Source organism: Emydura macquarii, unplaced genomic scaffold (assembly GCF_026122565.2).
Source record: "Emydura macquarii macquarii isolate MOO-44397 ecotype Brisbane River unplaced genomic scaffold, CSIRO-AGI_Emac_v2 contig_1827, whole genome shotgun sequence".
Lineage (NCBI taxonomy): Eukaryota > Metazoa > Chordata > Testudines > Chelidae > Emydura > Emydura macquarii.
Genome location: NW_027131964.1, coordinates 706781 through 732724, shown reverse-complemented (window position 1 = coordinate 732724; position 25944 = coordinate 706781). Strand labels below are relative to the sequence as shown.

The window sequence follows — 25944 nt, the reverse complement described above, 5'->3', positions numbered from 1 at the left end:
AGCCTCCGACAATAAAGTGTACAGAAAGTTAACGGTTCTGAGGAGGCATTTTAACTAGACCCTAGATTGTGAATCAAATATATATTATTTAATGAAGAGTAACACATGAACCAATGAAAGAGAAATGCTCTTTTACATATTCTGTCATCAAAATATAGGGTTTGCTGTCTGAAGCTGGATTTGACAGAAGAATATTAAAATTAGTATGTGTAGCTACTCATATGCAAACATGACACAATCAAATTGGGTCTGAATAGGGATTTGGAACGGTTATGTCATTACAAGAAGTAATTGTCACTGTTCACACATTCTCACCTTCTAATCAATGGTTGTGAATAGGCCTCATCTATTCTAACTGAATGGACGTTGTTTACACCTACCCTCCCCATTGTTGTTCCTTACCCTTGGATGTATATATATACTTCCTATCTGATTTCTGTTTCTTGCATCTGACGAAGTGGGTTGCAGCCCATGAAAGCTTATGCCTGCAGAAATTAAATTTGTTAGTCTTTAAAGTGTTACAGGACTCTCGTTGTTTTTGCTATATACAGACTAACATAGCTACTCCTCCAGAACCTAATAAAATAAGTTATACTTGCAAACTATTTTAAGTGTACAGGTGGAGAAAAAAATATTTGAAAGTTTCACTCTTTCCACTCAACATGATGAAGAAAAACACAAAATTATGCTACTTGCAGTTGTACATACATGAAGGGATGAAGTGGTGATCAAAGTTCTACTTTTTTAAATTTAGTCTACGCTGAAACTAGAAAAATTTAGATGGCCTGGTTATCCACTATCCTGCACCAAATATAGTAATTTGCACCAGTACTAAGTGGATGTAAAATCCCACTAATTTGATCTGATAGCATTTTGTATCTACTTCACCATCCTGTAAATGACTATACATGATGCAGGATAATGGAGAACCAAGCCCTAAATGTCTTCTCAGTAGTTAAGATAGAAAGTGACCAAGATTTGCTGGTTATCAGCACCATAAACTTTTATGAAAAACTTTTAAAGTTTGTTTTTGGTATTTATGAAGGGAATTTAAGTGTGATCAAAACTTTTCACTGTATTTTAGACATTTGTGCTGTTTTCATGTAAAAAGGCCGAGAAATATAGCCAACTACTACATCCAGCTCTAGTCAGACATATTAACTTCTAGCTTTGAAAATGAGAAATCTTTATCCCACACAACAAAAGAACAAATGGACTTCAATTTAGTTATTTATATCAGCTGACAACTGGCACACCGTGACCAATCTGTGAACAGGAGCAATAATGAAGCCAAGAGACAAATACCTAGAATTACCAAACCACATATCTTCTAATCTAGAAACCCAAGTCTAATTCAGCCTGGAAAAGAAATTATATATATTTAACCTATCACAAGGGAAAGAGTATCAGATTTCTGTTTCCATTTGATTTCAATATCAGTAAAATGTCTTGGACTTAAAACTAACAGGCATCCCAGACAGCAAAGGTATAACCTGGCAGCATGTCGATCCCATGAATTAGTTCTAGATTAGAACTTCTACCTCAAAACTTCTTTTAATCATTCATCTTTCAAACACACTTAGGGCCATCTAAACAGCAGGAAAACGTGCATTATGGGGGTGTAATTTCTAAAGCACACTAATCTGTTGTCCATTAATTGGTCCATGTACAAGGGGTCATCAATTATTTTTATTCAAGGTCCGAATTTCTTGGTTAAGGTATAGTCAAGGTCCAGACTCCAGAGAAAATAATAAAAAAACAACGATAATAAGTAAATAAAAAGATTTTGAACGGAGTCCGTTCAAAAGCATCTGATGGTTGAGATTTGGCTTGCAATCCGCCTATTGACTACCCTGATACAGACCCTATTGGTGCACACTAAAAGTTCTCCAGTGTGATTTAACATAGCACTGATCACTACATTAAAGGGCACTCGGGAAACTTTAGTATGCATCAGCAGGGTCTACACGAACCAATTAATGTGAAACTTATTAATGTACTTCAAAAAGCACCCCTCAATCCTTGCAGGGCACGTCTGCATGGTGAGGTTAAGCCCTTAGTTTTTCAAATTTTAAGCTACAGAAACTCCATTCTTACAAGATTATTTTTAAAACAAATATAAAGACTCACTTCCAACTTTTAAATTTTATTTATTTTTAATATTTTAACACGGAAATCCTGACGGAATTCTGCAGGGCATGAAGAGATGATCTTCAGTGATGATGTTTCTGTTTAAACTGAAGTCCACAGTAACCACACGTTCCAGTTTTTGTATCTTTGTCCTGTAAAATGAAAAAACATAATAAAAATACAAGACTTGCCAAGTATAATTTTATTTTACTATTGCAGATTTTAAAAATTGTACTTCACTAAATTACCTGTATATTTATCAATCTTCTTCCTAAAATAACTAATATCCTGATTCAAATATAGTTAACTTTACATATTTCAACTATCTACACTGAAAATTGACTAGAAATGGCATTGAGAGGGTCATGTTTGACTTCCATATCATGTTCAGTTTACAAGTTATTTCTCCCCTCCTTTTAAAAAAAAAGACAGCTCTATAAGGTCGAAGTGGGATCTGAAAATCAAATTGTTATTTATTCCACCATATCAACAGTAATAAAGGTTTGTGAAGCCAAATTGGACCCACTGACAACCGTGCAATCTCACAAGTTGCAAAGTTATGTCAAAAATAACTTTACTGGATTTGCACAAGTGTCTCTGACTGAAACAATTATGTTGATGATACAAAACAGAAGTCTAACTCTCTTAAGCCATGTATACACTGGAAGTTTGGACAATAGCACAATCCCATAGTGTAGCTGACAAAGTGAAGGAAAGTTCTGAGGCTGAGTTCTGAGAGGCATCCTGAAGGGGAATTTTGGAAGAATGAGATACTGTGGAAAGTTCAGCCAAACACTGCCAAGACTTGTTAAGTAAAAACACAGAAAGTATTCATGCTCATCTGAAAGTGCAGAAAACTTGTTTCTTTTGAGGTGGAGGGATTTAAGATCAAAGGTGCCAGAGAATTACTTTGTTTACTGAATTCAGAACATAGAACACAAAGTTTTATTCTGCCAGCAAGACATTTGATGCCATTCTCACCCTCATTCCAACCTTAGAATCATAGAATCATAAAAGATTAGGGTTGGAAGGGACCTCAGGAGGTCATCTAATCCTACCCCCTGCTCAAAGCAGGACCATCCCTAATTAAATCTTCCCAGCCAGGGTTTTGTCAAGCCAGGCATTAAAAACCTCCAAGGATGGAGATTCCACCATCTCTCCAGGTAACCCATTCCAGTGCTTCACTACCCTCCTAGAGAAAAACTTTTTCCTAATATCCAATCTAGACCTCCCCCACTACAACTTGAGACCATTTCTCCTAGTTCTGTCATCTACTACCAATAAGAACAACCTAATTCCATCCTCCCTGGAACCCCCTTTCAGGTAGTTAAAGGCTGCTATCAAATCCTCCCTCATTCTTCTTTTCTGCAGACTAAACAAGCCTAGTTCCTTAGCCTCTCCTCATAAGTCTTGTGCTCCAGACCCATAATCATTTTTCTTGACATCTGCTGGAATCTCTCCAATTTGTCCGCAATCTTTCTGTATTGGGGGCCCAAAACTGGACCCATTATGCCAAATGTGGCCTCAGCAGTGCCGAATAGAGGGGAATAAGCACTTCCCTCAATCTGCTGGCAATGCTCCTACATTAGGAGCAGCCCAATATGCCATTAGCCTTCTTGGCTTCCTGTCTTCTTCAGGGCACACTGACGACTCATATCCAGCTTCTTATCCACTGTTATCCCCAGGTCCTTTTCTGCAGAACTGCTGCCTAGCTCGTCAGTCCCCAGTCTATAGCTGTGCATGGGATTCTTCCGTCCTAAGTGCAGGACTCTGCACTTGTCCTTGTTGAACCTCATCAGATTTCTTTTGGCCCAATCCTCCAGTTTGTTTAGGTCCTTCTGTATCCTATCCCTATCTTCCAGGGTATCTACCACTCCTCCCAGCTTAGTGTCATCTGCAAACTTGATGAGGATGCAATCTACCCCATCCTCCAGGTCATTGATGAAGATGTTGAACAAAACCGGCCCCAGGACCGACCCCTGGGGCACTCCGCTTGTGACCGGCTGCCAGCTAGACATGGAGCCATTGATCACTACTCGTTGAGCCCTCTGCTATAGCCAGTTCTCTATCCATTTTATAGTCCATTCATCCAACCCATACTTCTTTAACTTGCTGATAAGAATACTGTGGGAGGCGTTATCTAAAACTTTTTCCCTGTAGGGATTGTTACAGTCATTAAGTTTGTTTTTTCCTATTTAACCAGCCAACTTGTATTAATGTCATTAATTCTTTTAGTTTCTGTATTTTTCCTGTTTCTTCATTTGAAATACCTCATAGTGGACCTGACTGCCTTGGATATTTCCTCCAGATGGATTTAACAAAGTGCATCAATCACTTATTTTTTTAATTGCTAGTTAGTATAAAAGAAGGCACAGCCATTGGCCATTATCTTTGAAAACTCGTGGCGATTGCGGGAGGTCCCGGATGATTGGAAAAAGGCAAATATAGTGCCCATCTTCAAGAAAGGAAAGGAGGATCCGTGGAATGACAGACTGGTCAGCCTCACCTCAGTCTCTGGAAAAATCATGGAGCAAGTCCTCAAGGAATCCATTTTGAGGCTCTTGGAAGAGAAGAAGATAATCAGGAACAGTCAGCATGGATTCACCCTGTCTGACCAACCTGATTGCCTTCTATGATGAGATGATTAGCTGTGGATGTGGGGAAAGCAGTAGACATGATATACCATTCCTGCTTAGTGCTGAAAAGGAAGTCACAGATACCAGGTCTGCATTGCTGATGATGCCATCCAACAATGCTAAGAAAAATATTAGGTCTTTGCTATTTGCAGAAAACAAAAATAAAGTGAAAATGATGAGAACTTTTTGGATACAAAATTGCATTGAAGCTTGATCAAAAAATAGCACATATTTTACACAAGATGCTCTCGAGAGGGCGAGTAAGCTCACAAGAACAAATAAGTTTCCAGATACTTGTGTAGGGCTTGAGACTGTTTTCAGCTAACAAGTTGTACATTAAAACTCATGTAAATGGCTAGTGCAAACATCCGATCAATCAGGTAGCCAGATGTCCGCTTAGTGATTCTAATTCCAATGAGAACAGCACATTTGCTTTTAGAAATTCCTGTCTGCCACCTATCTGTAAGGATCCCCATCTCCCTTCTTCCTCCACCCTACCCCCCACCGAGTGTAACCCTAGCATCCTTGATATAAGGGAAGTGATTAAAAGTGTCTCTGCATGTATGTAACAACCACTGTTGTTATCACTGTTGTTCTCTCCGGATGGGACAATGTCTGTATTTGTAAGTGAATAGATAAAGAATTTAAAACGTACTATGTAATCAATAAGAAAGGGTATATAATTGACCACTGTAACATCATGACGTTGAAGCTGATTTATCGGACTTCCTGGTATCGTGAATAAACCTCTCCAGTATTGTTTGTTGTGCCTGATTCTTGGAGAAAGAATCCTTCATGCTTTACACTTGACAGAATGCAGACTGATGATATTGATGTTGCCATCTCAGTGAAAATCTGACAAAATCAAAAAGCTGTTCAAAGAAGCTATGGGATCTTTCCATTTGTTAACAAATGGCTGAGCCCAAACACAAACATCACAGGTTGAGACCAGAACAGGAAAAGACAGACTTGGAGTGATGGAACATAAATCCAGGGTCTTCCTCTTTCTTCTCTTCCACCATTACAACTGAAGATCCAAGTTACTACCCAAATATATATTTATAAAGGTGATTTGTTGCAATGAACTGAAATAAACAGTGAGAAATTGTGAAAGTTAAGTCACAGAAGAGAAGAGAATTTAATTAAGAACTGCAAATTAAGTTAAGTTATCTATACTTCTGTCCAATCAGCTCCACATTAACTGAGTAAATTTTCAGCATACTTGCATTAATTTGTTCAAAGCTACACAACGGCCTGAGAAGTAAAACAGCAATGTAGTGGGTAAAAGCATCTCCATCTTTCACACCAGATCTGAGAGAGATATGCCTCAATTGTTTAGAGACTGGGGATTCCATTACTTCATTTCATTCACAGAATCTCAAGCTTCCCCATTTTAGAAGATAACTGAGCCTTTTTCATGTCCGAGTAAAAAATATGCTTATAAAATTAATCATAGCCTGTGTTTTCTTCATAAAATGAATAGGGTTTTCCATGCTGGAAAAAACCATAACAATGCTGACACCAAAGAAAACCAGTAATTAAAGAGTTCTTGGTGGTCATCTTAGCCAGAGGCCACACTTAAAGATGGTTCCTCTTTGGCAGAGCAACACCCTGGAAAATGTCAGTACTTATGAATAGCAAGACAGTGAGGGGAAATTTGCACTGCACCTGCTCTTTGGATATATAAGGAACTTTCATTTTCAGAACTGTCAAACCAGCATTGTACACAAGCACTAAATTGACAGAATTTTTTTAAAAATTAAAGCATACCTAAGAAAAATCTCAATCGGAAAAGTGGAAAGAATATTATGAATCAACACAGATATTCAGGACAGAAACATCTCAATGAAGTTCCTACTTTTTATTTGTAAGGCATTAATTGTTCCTCACTTCTCTCTCCATAGCTCACTTTCTGATAAGTCTTTGTTTGGTCATGACATTCCTTCTCCTTCCTCTCCCCTGCTATCTCTTTGGGGCCTAATCCAAAACTTATTGAAGTTAATAGAAAGAATCCTGTTAATATCAATGGATTTGGAATCAGGCTCACATTGAATCATTTAAGACTGTAAACTCTTCTGAGCTGAAAACCTTAATATTGTATGTTATTATAGAAATATTAAAAGTGAAAGTCATCCTCTCCTTTACAACTCACTAAGCCAACACTTCAAAAGAGAGGGTGATTTTAGCTACCATAAATAAATTAGTAAATAAAATATACTACATGTGATACAGGACAGCAAAAAAGGAGGTTAAAGTTCTGTTACCAAATTTATGTACACTTTAGGATGTCCCAGAGCTCCACCACCACCATCGCAGGATATCACTCGGTTTTCAACTTCACTCACTGGCTCCTCAGCAATTAAGTCAATTGCAAAGGTCTCATTCACCTGCAATAAGAGAACAAGAGAAAAGATTTTTCCTGAGGTTCAGTGCTCTAAGGCACAAATCAAAAGATTACCATCTTAGTCCTCTCAGAAACCAAGTTCTGCATAGTAATTTTTAAAGAAGCATTATTAAATATTGAACAAATAACCACAGGTGATTGTTTAAGAGAACAACAAGCCACATATTAAATATCAATCAAAGCTTATCTAATTTCTACCAAACTATGGGTAAGTTTCCTAAACTTCAGTAGAATGATAGTTTGAACTCCTTCATGTTTGGGAAAAGACTGGGGCTTTTTAATACAGTGAACACTCAAGCGCACAGAAACTCCTTCAACAAAATTAATATATTTGAAACAGAAACCTCATGTTTTATAAACAGCTCATAAACATTTAAAGTAAGAATTACCTCAACTTGAAGCAAACAGATGTAAAAAATAACTATAGATCTACTCATCTGCATTAACATATGGTTTTGTCACAAACCTCTCTGTCCAGGATTTCCCAAATTCACTGTGTATTCTCTTCAAAGGCTCAGCCCACGTACTACTTTGTTTAAAAAAAAAAAAAAAACCCACACACGTCTAATTACAATGCAAACTTTTGCTGGTGTACCAAGGAACAAATTCAGCCCTCAAATCTGAACAGAACATCCAATGACTTTAATAAATTCTAAAGAGCAAATGTAGAATTCAGCATAAGTAATTCATATTTATACACACACCATTTCCTGGACAGCAAACAGGCTTTAATTTTGATCACACAGACCAAAGCGGAGAAAGTGTAGAGAAGATATTTGGAGAATATCTGTAAATGCTGAACACTAACTTTAACAGCTCTTAAAGTACAGCTTATTGAATTAATTTAAAAATATTAAGGAGAACACTTAAAATTACAGTAGCAGTTTAAATTGACCCGTATCTGTCAATGAAGACCATGCACATAGTTTTCCCTTTAAGACGTAGACACAGACTAACATACGACTTTTCCCAAAAAGATAACTTTAGTTAATACATACATGTCTGTGTGATGCCGGCCTCTATTTTACTAGAAATGCCAGGTATTTAAAAAAAAAAAAATCAGTTTTATAATACACAAGAGTAAAAAATATTTTGCAATGTCAATCCAAAAAGGCAGTATCTGCTGTATGTGTATCTTCGCAAGTATTATGCAAAACATGCAATTTAATTGGTTTTGAAAAATGCAGATACTCATGGAGAATAGAAGCATAAAGAGATACGTTTGTATCAGGTGAATCCTGAAGAGCTAAAAGTCATTACTTTATAGTTCTGGCGTAAGGCAACATGTAACAAATTCCTTGCCCCTAACTTCTCTCTTCCACCCAGGATTTAATTTCTTTAATACAAGATTGGAAAATTCATGTACCTAATCAAATCAATTATCCAGAGTGAATTTTTTGACAGCTAAAGAAGTTAATCAATAATTTCCATTTCGAACCAAATTTTAGCATGGCCTCGTGTCACATTTTAAGCTATTTGCCCACAAACATAATATATCTGCAAAAATTAGTGATTGCATTTTAAAACATGGAACTTTAAAATGATCAAATAATCATAAAATACAAAAACTCTGCTGAGCCAGTGTCTCAGAATCCCATTAGTTTTGTGCATGTGTGCATAAGTTGGATAGAACTTCAGTTAACATGTGAAGGCTTGGGTAAATTGTAAAAGTGGGCATGGAAGACGTCCTGTCTCCTTCCATACAAGAGGCAACAGGGAGCACAGAAGGAGATGGGAACCCAACTTTCCCAAGACCTAGTCAATGCCTAACAATTTCAATTGCCACGGGAATCTCTGCCTCGTTAACTACACAATTTTGCCTCATGTACTGTTCACCCCGTACATAGAGTGAAGCTACAAGCCTATGGAAAAAGAATAAGCGATTAAGTAATTAAGGACAGTAACATCATGCACATGCATGGGGTGGGGAGAATTAAGGTTACAATGTTATCTTGATGTCAGTATTTCCTACCAGTGGAGTTCCTCACTTTGCAATTTTAATATTCTTTGGCATGGACTATGAGTTAGGTTAGTGTATTGTTATGGATGACATTTACTATAATTTAAATTGACAAATATGGACAAGTAAAGCAACTGATCTGTTATACTTGCCCTTCTTGAAGGTTTAAATTTTTCCCCCTTTTCTAGTTTCATTGCATTAATTAATTGCCTCTTATGCTTACTGCATGACTTATATGTACCTATTAATTTACAACATTCAGACTGAGAAGCCAACCAGCCACTCAGAAGCTGGGAAATGCAGAGTTCAAGTTGAAACTCTGACCTCAATCTCTTTTCCTCCCTTAAAGCATCAGCAGGGCAGGGATAGCCGCTCCCCCCATACTCCTCTGGACCAGCTACCACCACTTCCAGGGCTTGTGTGTTCAAGAGGCAGAACCTAATGTGGTATAGCTCATGTTCTCTCACATGTGCTTTCTCAGGAGGAGCAGTGGCCTACATTACACCAGCAGTACTCTTGGGCAACTTGAAGCTAATATACATAATGTGTTGTTTAATCAGTGTGACAGATGTCACAATATCCAGCAACTTCCTGGACAAACCTTACTGAATTTAAATTTAAGTATTTTAGCAGTCCATTTTACTGAAAATGCAAAGGCTTGTGTACTATTGTGGAACTGTGCAGAACTTCTTTAGTGGGAAGACAAGATTAATGCAATTTCTGGGAGATATTAGGCACTTCAAAGGATTTTGTAAAGTGCATTTCCTAGGAAACACTTGGAAGGTGAGGAGGGTGGAATGCAAATGACCCACCTCAAATCCATCCTACTGAAGCTGTACTTTGAGCAAGAACCCGTTATCTGGCTAATAATCTATTAACCTTCTCTTCAAAGAGCCAAACTGGATAAATGAATGACTCTAAGAGCCATGGGTTATTCTTGTTCAGAAAAAAGGATTTGATTAATTTAAAACCAGTGTTGAAGGATTGCTCCTACCAGAGCCCATGTTGCAGTTGGGGTGGTCTCTGGTAAGCTTACTAGCAAGTGTTATGCTTTCTCCGTATTGCTTTTACCATAAGAATACAATACGCTTGCTTAAAAAGGTCAGTGAGGTAATTTATAACTGAGGCAATTATACTGAGTAACGTCTAAAGAGAGAAGCAAGCAGATCTGCTTAGGCAGACTGTCTTTTACTAGGAATAACAGTGAAGGCAGAGAACTTGTTCTGCCTGGAAATACTCCAGTCAGAAGAGAGTAGAACACTTGTCTCCACCCAAGAGAGTTATTGGCTGGCGAACTGGAAACATAGAGAGGGTGCCTTTGTTGGACCACTATCTCTGGATTCTTTGGGTTTGACACTTTATTGTTTTGCTACAAAATTCATTTTTAGTTTGTATTAACAATTTGTCATTTTTTCCAGAGACTGTTGCCCAGCCTTTGGGTGATATTCAGGGCCCCTACATGGGGAGAAAAAGGGTATACTTTACCAGGGCACAGAGGCTCTGGGGGGCCTGGCCCAGGCTGCAACCCCCATTACCATAAGGAAAAAATTTGTCATGGCTCATGAGATTGTATGTATGGAATGGGGGATTGTGGTATGTGTGTGGGAGGGCACCCGTGTCACAAGTTTGTACTGGGCCCAAAAAAATTATGCTTGGGCCCTGGTGATATTGTAACTTCATAAGAAACTGTTAAATAGTTTGGACTGAAAGCCCAAGATTTTAAAAAACAGTAGTCTACACTTAGGCTTCTAAATCCATATTTAAGCATATAAATAAAGCCCTGATTCAGCAAAGCATTTAAATACATATTTCTCTGAAGAGGCCTGGACTTAAGCATCTGCTTAAGTGGCCTGATTTTCAAAGTGCTGAGAATTCAGCAGCTTCCACTGAAAATCAGGTGACTAAAGTATCTAAATATTGATTCAGAAGCCTAAATTTAGGCTATTTTTGAAAATGCTGGCTCAAAACTACAGCTAAAAATGCACATTGTTCTAAAATATAACAATGCCTTTGCTTGTTTTAGACTATTCAATAAGAAGACTTTCATGCCTAAACAACTTTCAAGAGAGATTCTAGCATTCAGGCTAGCCAGCCTTAAAATAAAAAATATCTTAACACTAAAGAATCTGCAGAAGGTTCTTAACTTCTGATCAATTATTAGGAGTTGACATTTATGATCAATTAGATGTGCAATTGTTTGAGAGAAATCAGATTTACCTTTCTAACTGAACAGGGGAAAAAAGGAAGTTTAAAGCATTCTAATAGGTTTTAAAAGGTAAGTAGTGGTTTTACAAGTCCTTATCTTGTTTTCAATTAAGAGGTACAATGAATTATCTTGCAGTATTACAGATTGCAGTGAATGATTAAGTTAGTTACTTGTTCACACAGGTGATTTGAATTCATGGATGTTACTTGATGTTACTTCATCTGATTACTAAACCCCTTTTCCTTTCCCTGTATTTTCAATTTATTACTTCAATAAACCTAGAGGAGTACAAAGATTTGTTAGCATTTATATGTAATATTCTATCTAAAAATCTAGATTAAGTGAGCCATTACAACTACTTCATTTTTAAAAATACGGTTATCAGTAATTCTGAAACACTCAATCAGCCACCATGTTGCCTTAAAATTTTGGGGAAAGAGCTAGATCTACCCTGCAGTTTAGCACTTCAAGGGCTGTATTTCCAATTTCCAGCCACTTATGAATTAAGTGAAAGCACAATGCTGTACCTCAAGGGGGTTAACAACAACAGGTACTATCAGATTACTAGGATTTATTTCCTCACTGGGCCCCTTACGATTTATCAATTTAAGATGATGAAAAAAACTAACTCCATTCCTGCTGTATAAGAGCATATCCAACTCTTGACTTGCCCATATCAAAACAAGTACACCAGGATGCAGTGTTAAATATTTATAGCCCGCAATCACAAAATATTAGCAGTTTGATTCTCTTCAGAGGTGGTAGCTCACACCTGAGTAAAATAGCTGCTGTAATATCAAGCATAGCTCCCCACAAAGAAAAAGCAGTCTTCTTTATGCAACAGTTGGTCAGTCATTCCTTTTCAGTCCACGTCCACAGTATTGACTCATTCCATCTATGCGCTGAGTGGGTTCTGTTCCAAACCCTGTACTCCACCTGGTCACAGGGCAAGAGTCTAACTAAGGCTGCCCAGACCTTTCAGTTCTGCTAGGTAGAAAAGGGTTACCCTGGTTAACAATCCCCTTCTGAACCATCATCTTGTTTATCTTTGAACAGTCATGCATGTTTCTATTTGAACCTATCGGATAACAACAGTGACGAATATTGCAAAATACCTCCTCAGTGGAAACAGCAGTACCAGAAAATAGTCACAGTATTACTTGGGATATTCTGGGATCTCAAGCTTCAAGAATGCAAAGCAAACCCTGACTAGAGTACTTTCCCAAAAAGAGTTCCTCAATACTAGTTAATTTCCAAAATTCACTGTACCAGTAGTTAGATACCATAGCACTAGAGGATATATGCATAACCACAAACATACAGATACAATCATGCTGTAAGAGTACTAAATATGAAGGTCTCAGGAAATAATGGTACTGTATGGATTTGATTAAATCCACTGAATACACATAAACAACTTCCGTTTTCAGAAAGTGTAGCTGGCATGCTACTAAATGCAATGTAGAAAAATTGGGCTTTAAAGGCACAGACTAATTCTGCAGTTTTGGGTTCTTCTCCAGTAGTTTTCTGCCACTTATGCCAGAAGGGTAAATATGAATTCAATAAAAGAAAAACTGCATAACATTACAGTATAGCGAACTTATCTAAAAGATTCAAAAGAAAAAAGAGAGGCTACTTACATATTTTAATATCTGTACAAAAGTAGGGATTTTAAGAAAAATTGTAATATAAGTAGGCTAAGAAAGATTAATTTTAATTGGTGTCAGATTTCTTCCTTCACCCAAATAACTTTTAAGTTTCCATTTTCATAATTCAGATGTAGACTGGGCAAGTTACATTTGATCCTACTAAGATTTATTTCAAAAACTGAGCTTGCATCCAATTTTGCTTCTCTAAGATCTATAAAGAAGGCCCTCAAATCTAAGTTTCTCTTTTCTTTTTTTAACCGTTAAAAATACTAGGAATGTCAAGACTGATGTTCCCTAGTTTTATCAAAGGGAATTCAGGGAAGTCTGAGGGACTTTTTTTGTGAGCTCCAACACCATACTTCAATGGACAAAGGTGTTTAATATCAACAAAAGTCTTTTATCCAAAATGTTAGTTGAAATTAAATAGCTATTAAAAGAGATCTTTAGTCAGGCTGTTTAAAACTTTCTCTTCTCAACTGCTTAGCTTTCACTCTCCTGACTTTTGTGACGTCCAGTTTCACTAGTTCTACACAGGAACTGAATTTCTAACATAAAAAATGATAGAAAAAAACATTTTTAAAAAGTGTCAGGCCTTCTTTATACATCATAAAGAATGAAAGAAAAAAGCACAAACATTTTCTCTTTTGCAGTTCACCTTTAAAGGGACACTTCCAATTTTAAAAAGAAATTATACTTCTATCTGAAATAATTTTTATCTAGTGTTACTTTGGAAGAGAAGCTTTGTACTGGACCATTATGACAATAATTAATGCAGATATACCTATACTTATTAGGAAATGCTACCCTTGTGTCTGAGGTTCTAATAAAAACTAATATTTGAGGAACAGTACATGACCAGGTAATTTAAAACTGCAACATAACACCTATGCAGAAGGGGACAGAGTTAATGTTGCACTTGTACCCTCAACTTCAGCATGACTTGAGTGTTTGACATACTCTTAATGTTGCTTTTTGATCAGAAGTTCTCTCTAAGGTCTGTCTTACTGTTTTTCTAAGCAAATAAGAGGATTTTTTTCTCCCTCAAGGCAGATGTGTCTTGGAACAATAAACTACTGCCTCTCAAGCCGCTTCTCAGAGGATATTATAGAGGAGATTTTCAAAGGCAGAAATGGGAGCTGGGCACCCAACTCCTGTAAGCTTACGTCTGCTACATAGCAGTGAAACCATTTTGTATTTTTTATGCCACATATCCTGAAATATTCTTGAGAAAGCACAACTGCTTTCTCTGAGAATGGGTGTACTTGTTAATATTAAAATGTGTAATAAATAATTAATAGAATTTATACTCGTACATTAATTTCAGTATATTTTTAATCAGCCAAGTAGATGTAAATAGAAAATTTAACTCTTCCATAAGATGTCAAAATCATCGGCATATTTAACTGTGTATTCACATAGAGACATAAGAGGGACCTCCTTGGTTATCAAGTCTAGTCCAACAGTCATGTAATCCCGTTCATAAACTTAACAAGATCCATCTTAAACTAGTTAGGTTGTTTGTCCCCACTACTATTAGAAGGTTGTTCCAGAACCTCACTCCTCTGTAGTAACATTGTAAGATACATTAATGAACTAAGGCCCCATCCTGCAAACACACACCCATCCCATTGATTTCACTGTGTTTACAAGATCAGGACACAATACTCTAGTAGTCTAGCAAACACTTAAGTACTTGACAAATGAATAGTCCTATTGGCCTTCAATATAACTCTACGAGGAGTTTAACCGTTTTGCTGAACTGAGGCCTCACAATGCTGTAATTTAATTTTAAAGCCCTATAAATTGGTAGAACATTTTCCCTACAATTCTCAGTTGTTATGCTTCATCTGTAATATATTGTCGATGTAAGGTGTACTGAGTACTCTTCATACAAATAATGTTTAGGGACTCTAGCACACACACTAGTACAGATACTTTACACATGCAACTACGGTTGTAGAAAAATTTGTGATTATGTAATTAAAAACTATTGTAATTCATTCTCACATAGAACAGAAAGAAGGTTGCATGAGCATTCTTTGCTGTGATATGAAAGTTTAGTGCTTGACCATGCAGCCTTAATGGTCTCAACTTGTTTTTGGTATTTGCATTACTAGGAGAGGAGAGGAGAGGAGAGAGATATTTGGTTTTTAAAAAGATGTTCTACAAAAACTTCATAAAAAAGTGTTCAAATATATATAATCTTTGATTCCCATTTGTCAGCTGAACAGCAACAATGGGACTGAATGAAGTCTGTCCACCATAATACATAATATCTTAAAAGTTTTTCTATAGAAGCTTCAGGCTGTAGGACTTCAAAGTTCTGCTGGTTTCCAACAAATTGCGAACAGTGCACTGAATTTCTGCAATCTAACTCCCACATAACAATCTTATGCACCTCATGGGATCCACTGTAGCCCTTGTTTTCCCTGTGCAGTTTATGAAGTCAGTTGGAACCTGTAGGAAGGCGCAGTGGCCTTCCTCGGAGCCTGGGCCCGCGGAAGGGCCGCAGGCACCCAATCAGACTCTAGACTTGCCGGCAGCCCAGTCTGCCCGGCAACCAGGCCGCTGGGCCCCGATAGGTCCTGCCAGGCGGCCAACCCGACAACAGGGGGGCGGAGCCTTAGGGAGGGCGGCAGCCATAAAGAGCAGGCCTTGCAGCTCAGAAGCAAGAAGGCTGCCGGCGGAGGCAGATGCACTGCCTCGCCGGCTATGGCAAGGGGCTGAACCACGCCAGACTACGGCCGCAGGTAACCCCCTCCCGGCCTTGCGGCCCCGGCAACCCGCCTCTAAGGCCTGGGTTGGGCCTCCGGGCCCTCTGGACTGGCCGAGGTCTCCAGGCCCGAGGCGCAGGGCCCAGCCTCAGGCCCGCAGCGGCTGGGATGAGCCACCTGAACCAGAGAGCTGGGAGTTCCGCCCAGAAGCTGGTCCGGACCTAGAAGAGCTGCCAGACGCCCAACCCCAGGAGGCGGGATCCGACCTGGAGGAGTTGCCGGAGGCTGAACCGTACCCCCAACCCAGCAATCTGGAGGAGCTGCCCCTCGCTGAGGAGCTTCCCAGTCTACCCCCCGTGGATGCCGAAGGACTGACTGGCCTACCCCGGGCGGTGTACCCCAATGACCCCGAGGAGCCGACGGACACAGGTACCGGGGAACCCGGGGAGGAAGGAGCCCAGGGACAGCCAGAGGCGTGGCTGTACTAGGGGTAACGCCCAGTCGGCGTGTTGCGGCAGGAGCCCCGCCAACTGGGTGGCAACACCCGTGCCACTGCTAGGGCCCTGGGCTGGGACGCAGTGGAGTTGGGTGGGCCTGCGTCCCCCTCCCCTCCCCCCTGATCCTTGCCAATCCCCAAAAGGGAATTAGCCTCTGCCACCCGCTAAACTCGAGCCACTGCTCCTTGCTCGCCCGCCCTGCCTGGGGGCCGGGGCGAAAGACTCCTTGCTCGCGCGCCCTGCCTGGGGGCCGGGGCGAAAGACTCCTGAGCGAAAGACTGCTCGCCCGCCCTGCCTGAGGGCCGGGGCGAAAGACTGAAAGACTAACATTCCCCTGTGTTGTAGGAAGGCGCAGTGGCCTTCCTCTGAGCCTGGGCCCGCGGGAGGGCCGCCAGGACTGGACCGGGCAGGAGCCCGTCCTACAGAACCCTTACACAGCCCTTAAATTACCATACACGGTACATGAAAGTTCTTGTTTCAACCCTGACTCTAAGGCCCCAATCCTGCATACATTTGCACACGTAGTGCACACAAGTGCATGCTTAAGTGTCTATAATCAGAGCCTAAACTGACTGGACCATTCCTTGTGAATCTAACAGTGCACAGGCACATGCCATCAATCTTCTTCAGTGCACAATTATAAACCTAAAAAAAGTTACTTCACATGGTCATAATCCAGTTTCAAGTACCCATAAAACAGTGAAATGAAAACCTTTATCCGCTGAAATAAGGCTGAGACTGCTCTCAGTGGAAACTAATTTCATGCCAAATTTCAGCTTCAATCCTTATGCATTTAAGGCAGTAGGGCTGCCAAAACATGTATTCTTTTCACTCTCTCATTTTTTCCAGAGATTATAAATCCAGAAGGAATCACTATGATCAACAAGGCTGACCACCCTCCCAATCACCCCGCAAATATAAAACACACACCACAGGACTTCCTTAAAGTAGTTCCTGTTTGAACTAAAGCATCTCTTTTTAAAAAAAACACACAATCTTTAAATCAAGATTTCCAGTAACTGCAAATCCACCGCAAGCATGTGTTAATTGTTCAAATGGTTACTCTTACTGTAATAAATGTGCACCATATTTTTTTAGTCTGAATTTATCTAGCTTCAACTTCCAGTCAGTGGATCTTGCTATACCTTTGCCTGCCAGAATGGAGATCCCTTTGTCATCAAATTTCTTTCCTTTTCCCTACTTTCATTGAATAGATGGAATAAAATGTATTGTTATTAATTGAAATTTAGTGATCAGTTTATAGAAATTTTGAAAAGTTTAAGAGGAAATTCTTCAAAGTAACAGTATCTGAGGGATTAAAAATTTGTAATTACATATTTAAGGCTTGTCTACACCTAGTGCAATGCTGGATAATTCCATGAGTGGACACACTTAATCCAGAGTAAGAGTGCCTTGTTCCTCTTTATCTTAGCTCAATGGATTAATAGCTGTTCCTGAATAGCTCGATGTGTAGACAACCCCTTAGATCAAACCCATGAAACAGAGGAGTATATAAGCAGTCTGACATCAAAGTGAAGAAGTACACATCAGCAAGAGACTGCAGGAGCACCTTGTTCTAACACAGCACAAGAGAGATCTGTCATTTCCACTGTAACAAATTTAAAAAATTGTGGACACTAAAAATATTTATTTTGACAAACCTGAATATTTAAGACATCATTACCCAAGAAAATTAAAATCATATCTTGAAGAGTCTAGATATGTGTTTTACCTCCTTCTGTCGTGCAACAAATCGAACCTTCCTGTAGTCATTATCTTCATACACCTGAAATACAAAATTAGTTGAATCTTAATTAGAAAACAGTTACCATGACTAGGACATATGAATATTTAAAATACAATAAAAATCTGCTTGCGGTTCAAAACAAAAGTGAAATTGACTTTCTGGGCCTCAAGTTCATTGTCATCTTGGGAGTGGGGAGTAATTACTTCCCACAAAATATTTCAAATAGGCAAATGATACAAATTAGAATATAAGAACCACCATATGAGGCCAGACCAATGATCCATCTAGCCCAGTATTCTGTTTTCCAAAAGTGACCAATGCCAGGCGCTTCAGTGGGAATGAACAGAACTGGCAATCATTGAGTGATCCATCACTTGTTGCCCACTCACATATTCTGGCAATCAGATGCTAGGGATACCAAGAATATGGGGGTTGCATCCCTTACTATCTTAGCTAAAAGGCATTGATGAACATATCCTTCATTAACTTATCTAGTTCTTTTTTGAACCCCATTATAGTTTTGGACTTTGGACTTCACAACCTCCCCTTCCACAGTTGAATGTGGAAACTAGTACTTCTTTTTGTTTGTTTTAAACCTTCTGCCTATTAATTTTATTTAGTGACCCTTGGTTCTTGTGTTGAGTGAAGGAGTAAATAACACTCACTTCTTCACTGTCTCCTCACCAGTCATGATTTTTAGACCTCTCTCAGATCCCCTCTTATTCCTCTCTTTTCCAAGTTGAGAAGTCCACGTCTTTTTAATCTTTCCTCATAAGGATGCTCTTTCATATCCTTAATCATTTTTGTTGCCCTTCTCTGTACCTTTTCTAATTCTAATATAACTTTTTTAAGATGAGGAGACCAGAACTGCACGCAGTATATAAGGAATGGGCATACCATGAATTTATATAGCAGCATTATATTTTCTGTCTTATCTATTCTTTTTCTAATGGTTCCTAACATTCTGTTAGCTTTTTTGACTGCTGCTGCACACTGAGTGGATGTTTTCAGAGAACTATCCAAAGTAACTCCAAGATCTCTTTTGTGAGAGGTAATAGGTAATTTAGACCCCATCACTTTGTATATATAGATTGTTTTCCAATGTGCATTACTTTGCATTTATTAACATTGAAATTCATCTGCCATTTTGTTACCCAGTCATCCACTTTTGTGAGATCTCTTGGTAACTCTTTGCAGTCTGTTTTGGACTTAACTGTCTTGAGTAGTTTTGTCTCATCTGCAAATGTTGCCACCTCACTGTCAGCCCCTTTTGCCAGATCATTTATGAATATGTTGAACAGCACTGGTCCCAGTACAGATCCCTGGGGGACACCACTATTTACCTCTTTTCATTCTGCAAACTGGCCATTTATTCCTACCCTTTGTTTTCTGTCTTTTAACCAGTTACTGATCCACGAGAGAACCTTCTCTCTTATGCCACGACGGCTTACTTCGCTTAAAAGCCTTCGGAGAGAAACTTTGTCAAAGGCTTTCTGGAAGTCCAAGTAAACTAAGTATCTATTGGATGACCCTTGTCAACATGTTTGATGACCCACTCAAAGAAAACTAATAGATTGGTAAGGCATAATTTCCCTTTACAAAAGCCATGTTGACTCTTCCCAAATAACTCATATTCATCTGTGTCTGATAATTCTGTTCTTTACTATAACTTCAATCAATTTGCCTGGTACTGAAATTAGGGTTATTATCTTATAATTGCCAGGATCATCTCCAGAGTCTTTCCTAAAAATTGGTGTCACATTAGCCATCCTTCAGTCACCTGGTACAGAAGCTGATTTAAATGATAGGTTAACATAACAGCATTAGTAGTTCTGCAATTTCATATGTGAGTTCCTTCAGAACTCTTGGGTGAATACCATCTGGTCCTAGTGGCTTACTACTGTTTTATTTATCCATTTGTTCCACAACCTCCTCTACTGACACCTCAATTTGGGACAGTTCCTTAGGCTTGGTCTACACTTACCTCGGTGATTCGGTGGCAGTCGATGGGAGTTACACAAAGTACACAAAGAACTTGCGTAACTCCTGTCAACTGCTGTGCTTCTCTTCTGCGCGCCGTCTTCACTGCACTGCGCTGGTTCCCGTCGACACAGCGCTATGCCACTTGCAGGGGTGGATTAATAATGTCGACTTCTGGATCGACTGAGCGGGTCTTCACTGACCGCTCAGTTGACCAAGATAAGTCGATCTGATGGCAGCGACTTTGCTGCCATCAGTGTAGACATCGCTTTAGATTTGTCACCTAAAAATGTAGATAAATCATGTTCAAAAATGTCTGGAGGAAAATTCATTTACATTTCTCCCAGTAACCAATCCTTTCAGGGTATGTCTACACTAGAGATTTCACCTTGAGTTGATTGCCCATTAATTTGAAGTAGTTTACATGTTTATAAAAAACTAGTAGAAAGGCAAAGAGCTATTTAAACTAAAGGACATCAATGGCATTAGAACAAATGGATATAAACTGGTAATGAATAAAATACAGAATGGAAATTAGATTTCAACCCAGCAGAGGGGTGAGGTTCTGGAATAGCCTCCCCACAGGAGCTGAGGGTGCAAACAACTGAGTTAATTTTAAGAGTGAGCAGGACAAATTAATTAGTGTGGTTGTATATGTTGAGGTTGCTTGTGACCGTAGGGAGCAGGACTTAGCAACTCTGGGCTTACTTCTGGTTTATGTCTTATGTTCCTAAATCCTCATGTTTCATGGTTTCAGCTGGCCACTGGCAATGGGTCAGGAAAGAATCCTCCTCTCCCTCACAATGTACCGTGTTGGGTTTTTCGTTTTAAATCTCTAGTCTCTGAAACAACAGGGATGGCCATAGCTGGAAATGGGAAATTGGGTGGGGGGGGGACTGCGCCAGGGCTCTGATGTGGTACTGAGCATTCTCTCTCTCAGGTACTCACATACTCAGGCTCTAACCACACGTGGGGTCAAGAAGGAATTTTACTGCCATTTGACCTGGAGTACACTCTAGGTTTTGCCTCCTCTGCAACATGTGGGTATGAGACACTTGTCAGGATTATCACATCATTTCCCTACTATTGTGGGGGTCCTGGGTTCTGGTACACCTTGATCCTTCCAATCTCTGCCTATGACACATAAAATAGTGTTATCTCCTGTGAGCTGTAATATTTTGGTCTAATTTTAGTTGCTGGGTTTAATGTGCAGCTGCAAGGTGGTGTTAGTTACCTGTGATATACCAGAAGTAAGACTAGATTATCTGGTGGTCCCTTCTAGCCTTAAGCTCTATCAAATAGTCAATTCCCATTTTAAAATTAACTATTTTGATTCTATATTTTCTTCTATAAGTCAGAAAATATCATATTGCCCCTCTTTATAAATCCATGATATGCCCACATCTTGAATACTGCTTGCAGATTTGGTTGCCCCATTTCAAAAAAGATATATTAGAATTGGAAAAGGCACAGAAGAGGGCAACAAAAATTATTAGGGGTATGGAAAGGTTTACACATGAGGAGAGATTAATAAGACTGGGACTTTTCAGCTTGGAAAAGAGACAACTAAGGGGAGATATGCTAGAGGTCTATAAAATTATGACTGGTGTGGAGAAAGTAAATAAGGAAGTGTTATTTATTCCTTCTCATAACACAAAAACCAGGGGTCACCAAATGAAATTAATAGGCAGCAGGTTAAAACGATAAAAAGAAGTGTTTCTTCACACAATGCACAGTCAACTTCTGGAACCCCTTGCCAGAGGATATCGTGAAGGCCAAGACTGTAAAGGGTTCAAGAAAGAACTAGGTAAGTTCGTGGAGGATAGGTCCATCAATAGCTATTAGCCAGGATTGCTGTTTGCCAGAGGTTGGGAATGGCCAGCAGGATAGATCATAGAAGATTAGAGTTGGATGGGACCTTAGGAGGTCATCTAGTCCAACCCCCTGCTCAAAGCAGGACCAACCCCAACTAAATCATTCCAATCAGCACTTTGTCAAGTCAGGTCTTAAAAATCTCTAAAGATGGAGATTCCAACACCTCCCTAGGTAACCCATTCCAGTGCCTCACCACCCTCCTCGTAAAAAAGTTTTTCCTAATATCCAATCCGGATCACTTGATAATTACCTATTTTATTCATTTCCTCTGAAGCACCTGACATTGGCCACTGTGGAGAGACAGAATACTGGGCTAGATGAACCATTGGTCTGACCCAATATGGCCATTCTTATTTATTACTTCTCTCCAACTCTTTACTCTGCCCTACAAAAGAACCTATGAAATATTGTATGCACCCATCACCTGGAGATACTAAAACAATTTTGCTTTACAAATACATGCTGACAGTAAACCAGAGCATTCAATTCTGCCTCTCTCTGGCACTGCTGCAGTGAGGGGAAGGAAATGGAAACACTAAACACAAATCTTAGCTCTGACCAATCATGCTGGCAGATGGAACTTTGGGGGTAACAAGCAGTTATGATACTACTACACATTGTCAAATTGACTACAGAGCTGAGCAGGGAAGAAAAGTAAATCTCCCATTAAGCAGACTCGGGACAGGATCCTCCCACACATAGGGCAGGAAGAAAAGGCAGAGCAAATGTTAACTTTGTATGACGCTCGTGATCACACAGTCAACTTTAGCCTTGCTTTTCCCCATTCAAATTCAGTTTTCATTTAAATCTACACTATGTCACCAGCTGGTTGTAGATTTTAAGATAATTTTCATTATAACGTCTTCAAAGCAGGGACTGGTCTCTTAGATTTACTGTCAGGGGAAACAACTCCCTCAGTAAGTGAACCTCTTCTGTTTGCCAGTAAAGGAACTCCTCTCTCTGCCCCACACACCCCCTGTGCTCACCCCCACACTGTATGCCTCTCTCCCCAGAAGTGTCCCTGCCCATCCATTCTTCTGTTACCTCCTCAAAATCTGCCTCCCTGGTCCTCAGCAAAAAATCCAGCTGGGCACTGTCAGATGACACTGTACTCTACCACACTCTCCTCACATAATCCTCACATAGTAACCCACTCGGCCATGTCTATCGTATATGTCCACATGCAAACCAAACACTTCCAGCAGTTATCTCTAGCTCTGACTGTAACAGTCCTCAGCTGGTGAACCAGTGACAGGAGGCAATTACTAGAGTTAGGGGAAATCATATGGTGGGGGGAGACATACTGTGAGGATATAGACTGTAGTCTCAGCCACCAATCCATAGATGAAATACTACTAAGGGCATACAGAGAAAATAAGGGGGATATGGAGATGACCCATGGCTGTGGTGTCATTTCTGGGGAGAGGAAATACTGGGGGGAAAGGGGGCTGGAAAGAGCATGGTCTCTTAGCTAGTCAATCACAGACGTTTGTCAGTGAGGGCCCTGCCAAAGATGACAGCACACAGCTCCATTGATAAACGGTACCCGAAGCATGGGTGCAAGTGCAAGCCTCATCCGGGGAACGGGCTACTGGGGACCCCTTAGACATACACGCAGGGCGATTTGAACACTCCGGCAAAGGAGCCCTGACTACGGGGTACCGTGCACACGCGCAGCGCCCTGGGCCCCTAATCTGACGGGGGGCTCGGCCCGGCTAGTACCACAATTCCCAGACGAAACGCTACTAGGTTAACGGCGAGCTGAGGATCAGGGCGGAAGCCCTGAGAAAACCCAGGCTGGAGAGCGGCGCAGGAGCCGCGCACCTGACACCGGCCAACAGCTCCCGGTCGGGCCCGCGTCCCTCAGAGCCGCTCGGCTGCCCCCGCGCGGGGCGTCTCAACTCAAGGGGAGCCGGGATCCCCGGCCCGGTCACAGCAACGTTACCTGCCCCGTGTGCGTCACTCGCTCGCCGCTCTCTGACACCCGCGCGCCGTAGCCTCTCCGGGGGGGCGCGGCCGCCCCTCGGACCGGAGCGAGGCGCCTGAGCAACAACAATCCGCGGGAGGTCGAGCCGGGCGCCGCCATTTTGACTTAACCACCTGATCGAGCATGCCGGTGCCACTGCACATGCGCAACACGCTTTACCCCTCCCCCGAGGCGCATTTGGAGCACGTGACAGCGCGGTACAGGAGCCCCGCCTCCACATCCAGGGCCCGCCTAGGGGGTGTGAGCCTTGCGGGGCCGGTCGGTCGCTCGCCTGCTTTGGAGGATGGGGGGCGGACTCGCTTTGGTTATGGGTGGCGCGAGGGCTTGGCGCGGCGGCTGTAGAGGCGGGTGGGCCGGGCAGCGCCCTCCTGCTCACGTGACCGACCCGCGGCCCGCGCGCGCGCTCTGTAGCCTCCGTCGCTGGCGCCGCTAAAGCGCCATGTTTAGTCGCTCGCTGGTGCCGCCGCCCAACCCGTAGGTGCGGCGCGCACGGCCTGGCCGCGGGAGTGACTGCGAAGGTCGGTGGCTCGGTCGGGGCGGGGGCTAGCGGCGGCGCCGTTCGGGGACCTGGCCGGGAGCCGCCCCTTGAACCTGCCCCAGCAGCGAGCGGGGCACGAAGTCGGGGGTCGCCGCGCCCCACAGCCTTGTTGTGACTGGCCCCTGGCAGCACCGGGGACCAGGGACCTTCTCGCCCCGCTGTGACTGAGCCGGGGGCGGGGCGCGGCCCGTTTGTTCTGTCGGTGGCTGCGTTGACACCGGCTGGCGGGGCGGTGGGGGGACGTTAGAGCCCGGGCGGGCGCTTGGCCGCGGGCGAAAGGCCCTTCAGTCACACTCCGTCCTCTCTGTCCTGTCCCGCAGGTGTGGCCGCATCATGGCGGCTCTGCTGCTGAAGACCCTGCTGGCGGCTGCCGCCACCCCGCTGTGCTACCTGCGGCGCGGCCCGGCCCCCCGCCTGCTCTTCTCTTCCCTGAGCCGCTTCGGACACTTGCAAACGATCGCTCCAGCGCCAGCTCTGGCCGCCAAGTCGCGCTGCCTGGCAGGTCAACCGCTGCTTGCAAGCAGGCAGCTTCCAGTCACGCAGGCGGTCATGGGGATGAAAACCAAAGGCATAGTGAGAAGGCGCTGCAAGGACTGTTTTTTTGTTCGCAGGCGTGGGCGGCTCTTCGTGTACTGTAAAACTCACCCCAGACACAAGCAGCGACAGGGATAATTTCAGTTTTGTAATGCAGGCGAGGTGCCTGTTTTCTGAAAATCACCCTCAAAAGATTAAGTAAACTTTTGAAGGAAAATATTAAACTAATTCTGCATATGAAATGGTGGTCGCTGTAAAGATTGCATATGATAGCAAAATACACGTGAAAAATGGCTACTGGGTTGTCAACAGCTGTGGCCCCTAATCCAAAAGAAGTTATGCAAATGTCTGTCATTAGACTGCAAACATAAAAATTTTGTTTGGAAGTAAGTTTACTTTGAGTTCCTGATATTTCTAACTCTTATTTTTCGACAATATTTCAAACTGTAACAAATTCCACATGAGATGCTCAATAATAAAGAAAAACTCAAATGATGGTGTTTTCATACTTTATCTAGAAACTGTAATGGTAATCATTAAAGTTTTTGTAAGATATAATTTTTCCACCACTTAAGGGAGTAAGCAATAGTGAAGCTAAGTTTTAATTGTCTGTAAAGTTCTAAGGTATTTGACACTAGTCACAATTAAGAATCAAGATAAAATAATTATAACTTGAAGTGGTATAGCCTGTAGTGGTGCAGTAACACTTATAATTGTGCAACAGTTTGTTGCATCTAGATCAGTGGTTCTTAACCTTTCCAAACTAATTGTGCAACAGTTTCATGGCGCCCCTTGCTCCAGGCAATCTAGCCACCCCCAATACCATATATGTTGAGAAACACTGATCTAGATTATATATGCCATCAGTCAAAAGCCTAATTTAAAAAAATAAACAGGTATAATACTTAGTGATTTACTTGTTTATTATGTGATTCTGTACACACAGTTTTGGTATTGGTATAACTGTCAGAGGTGACTTGTTTTTTTATTAATGCATTTATGCTGGTATAACCCCCAGTGTGAAAACATCTTTATCGGTATAAATGTGCTTTAGGGTGGGGCAGCATTCTACTACTTTAACTACACT

General features: G+C 41.2%; 2 protein-coding genes across 2 annotated transcripts; one reads left to right on the top strand and one right to left on the bottom strand.

Moving 5' to 3' along the window:
• Nucleotides 1-2134: 2134 nt before the first annotated feature.
• Nucleotides 2135-24033, bottom strand: NDUFS6 (NADH:ubiquinone oxidoreductase subunit S6). The gene is made up of 4 exons (XM_067557418.1): nucleotides 23744-24033; nucleotides 17929-17982; nucleotides 7031-7153; nucleotides 2135-2282 (listed from the first exon to the last, which is right to left on the bottom strand). The coding sequence occupies exons 1-4, from the start codon at nucleotides 23882-23884 to the stop codon at nucleotides 2214-2216; spliced, it is 387 nt and encodes a 128-aa protein (XP_067413519.1). The 5' UTR covers nucleotides 23885-24033; the 3' UTR covers nucleotides 2135-2213.
• Nucleotides 24034-24071: 38 nt separating this feature from the next.
• MRPL36 (mitochondrial ribosomal protein L36) lies at nucleotides 24072-25353 on the top strand. The gene is made up of 2 exons (XM_067557419.1): nucleotides 24072-24259; nucleotides 24644-25353. The coding sequence occupies exons 1-2, from the start codon at nucleotides 24225-24227 to the stop codon at nucleotides 24993-24995; spliced, it is 387 nt and encodes a 128-aa protein (XP_067413520.1). The 5' UTR covers nucleotides 24072-24224; the 3' UTR covers nucleotides 24996-25353.
• The last annotated feature ends 591 nt before the right edge of the window (nucleotides 25354-25944 follow it).

Bases quoted from the DNA above. Each gene is read 5' to 3' on its own strand.
- NDUFS6 (XM_067557418.1), bottom strand. From the start codon at position 23,884: ATGGCGGCGCCCGGCTCGACCTCCCGCGGATTGTTGTTGCTCAGGCGC. The intron at 17,983-23,743 runs GTAACGTTGCTG...TTTGTATTTCAG, and splicing joins GAGTGACGCACACGGGGCAG to GTGTATGAAGATAATGACTA. The intron at 2,283-7,030 runs GTAACAGAACTT...TTCATTTTACAG, and splicing joins CTAAAGTGTACATAAATTTG to GACAAAGATACAAAAACTGG.
- MRPL36 (XM_067557419.1), top strand. From the start codon at position 24,225: ATGTTTAGTCGCTCGCTGGTGCCGCCGCCCAACCC. The intron at 24,260-24,643 runs GTAGGTGCGGCG...CCTGTCCCGCAG, and splicing joins CTGGTGCCGCCGCCCAACCC to GTGTGGCCGCATCATGGCGG.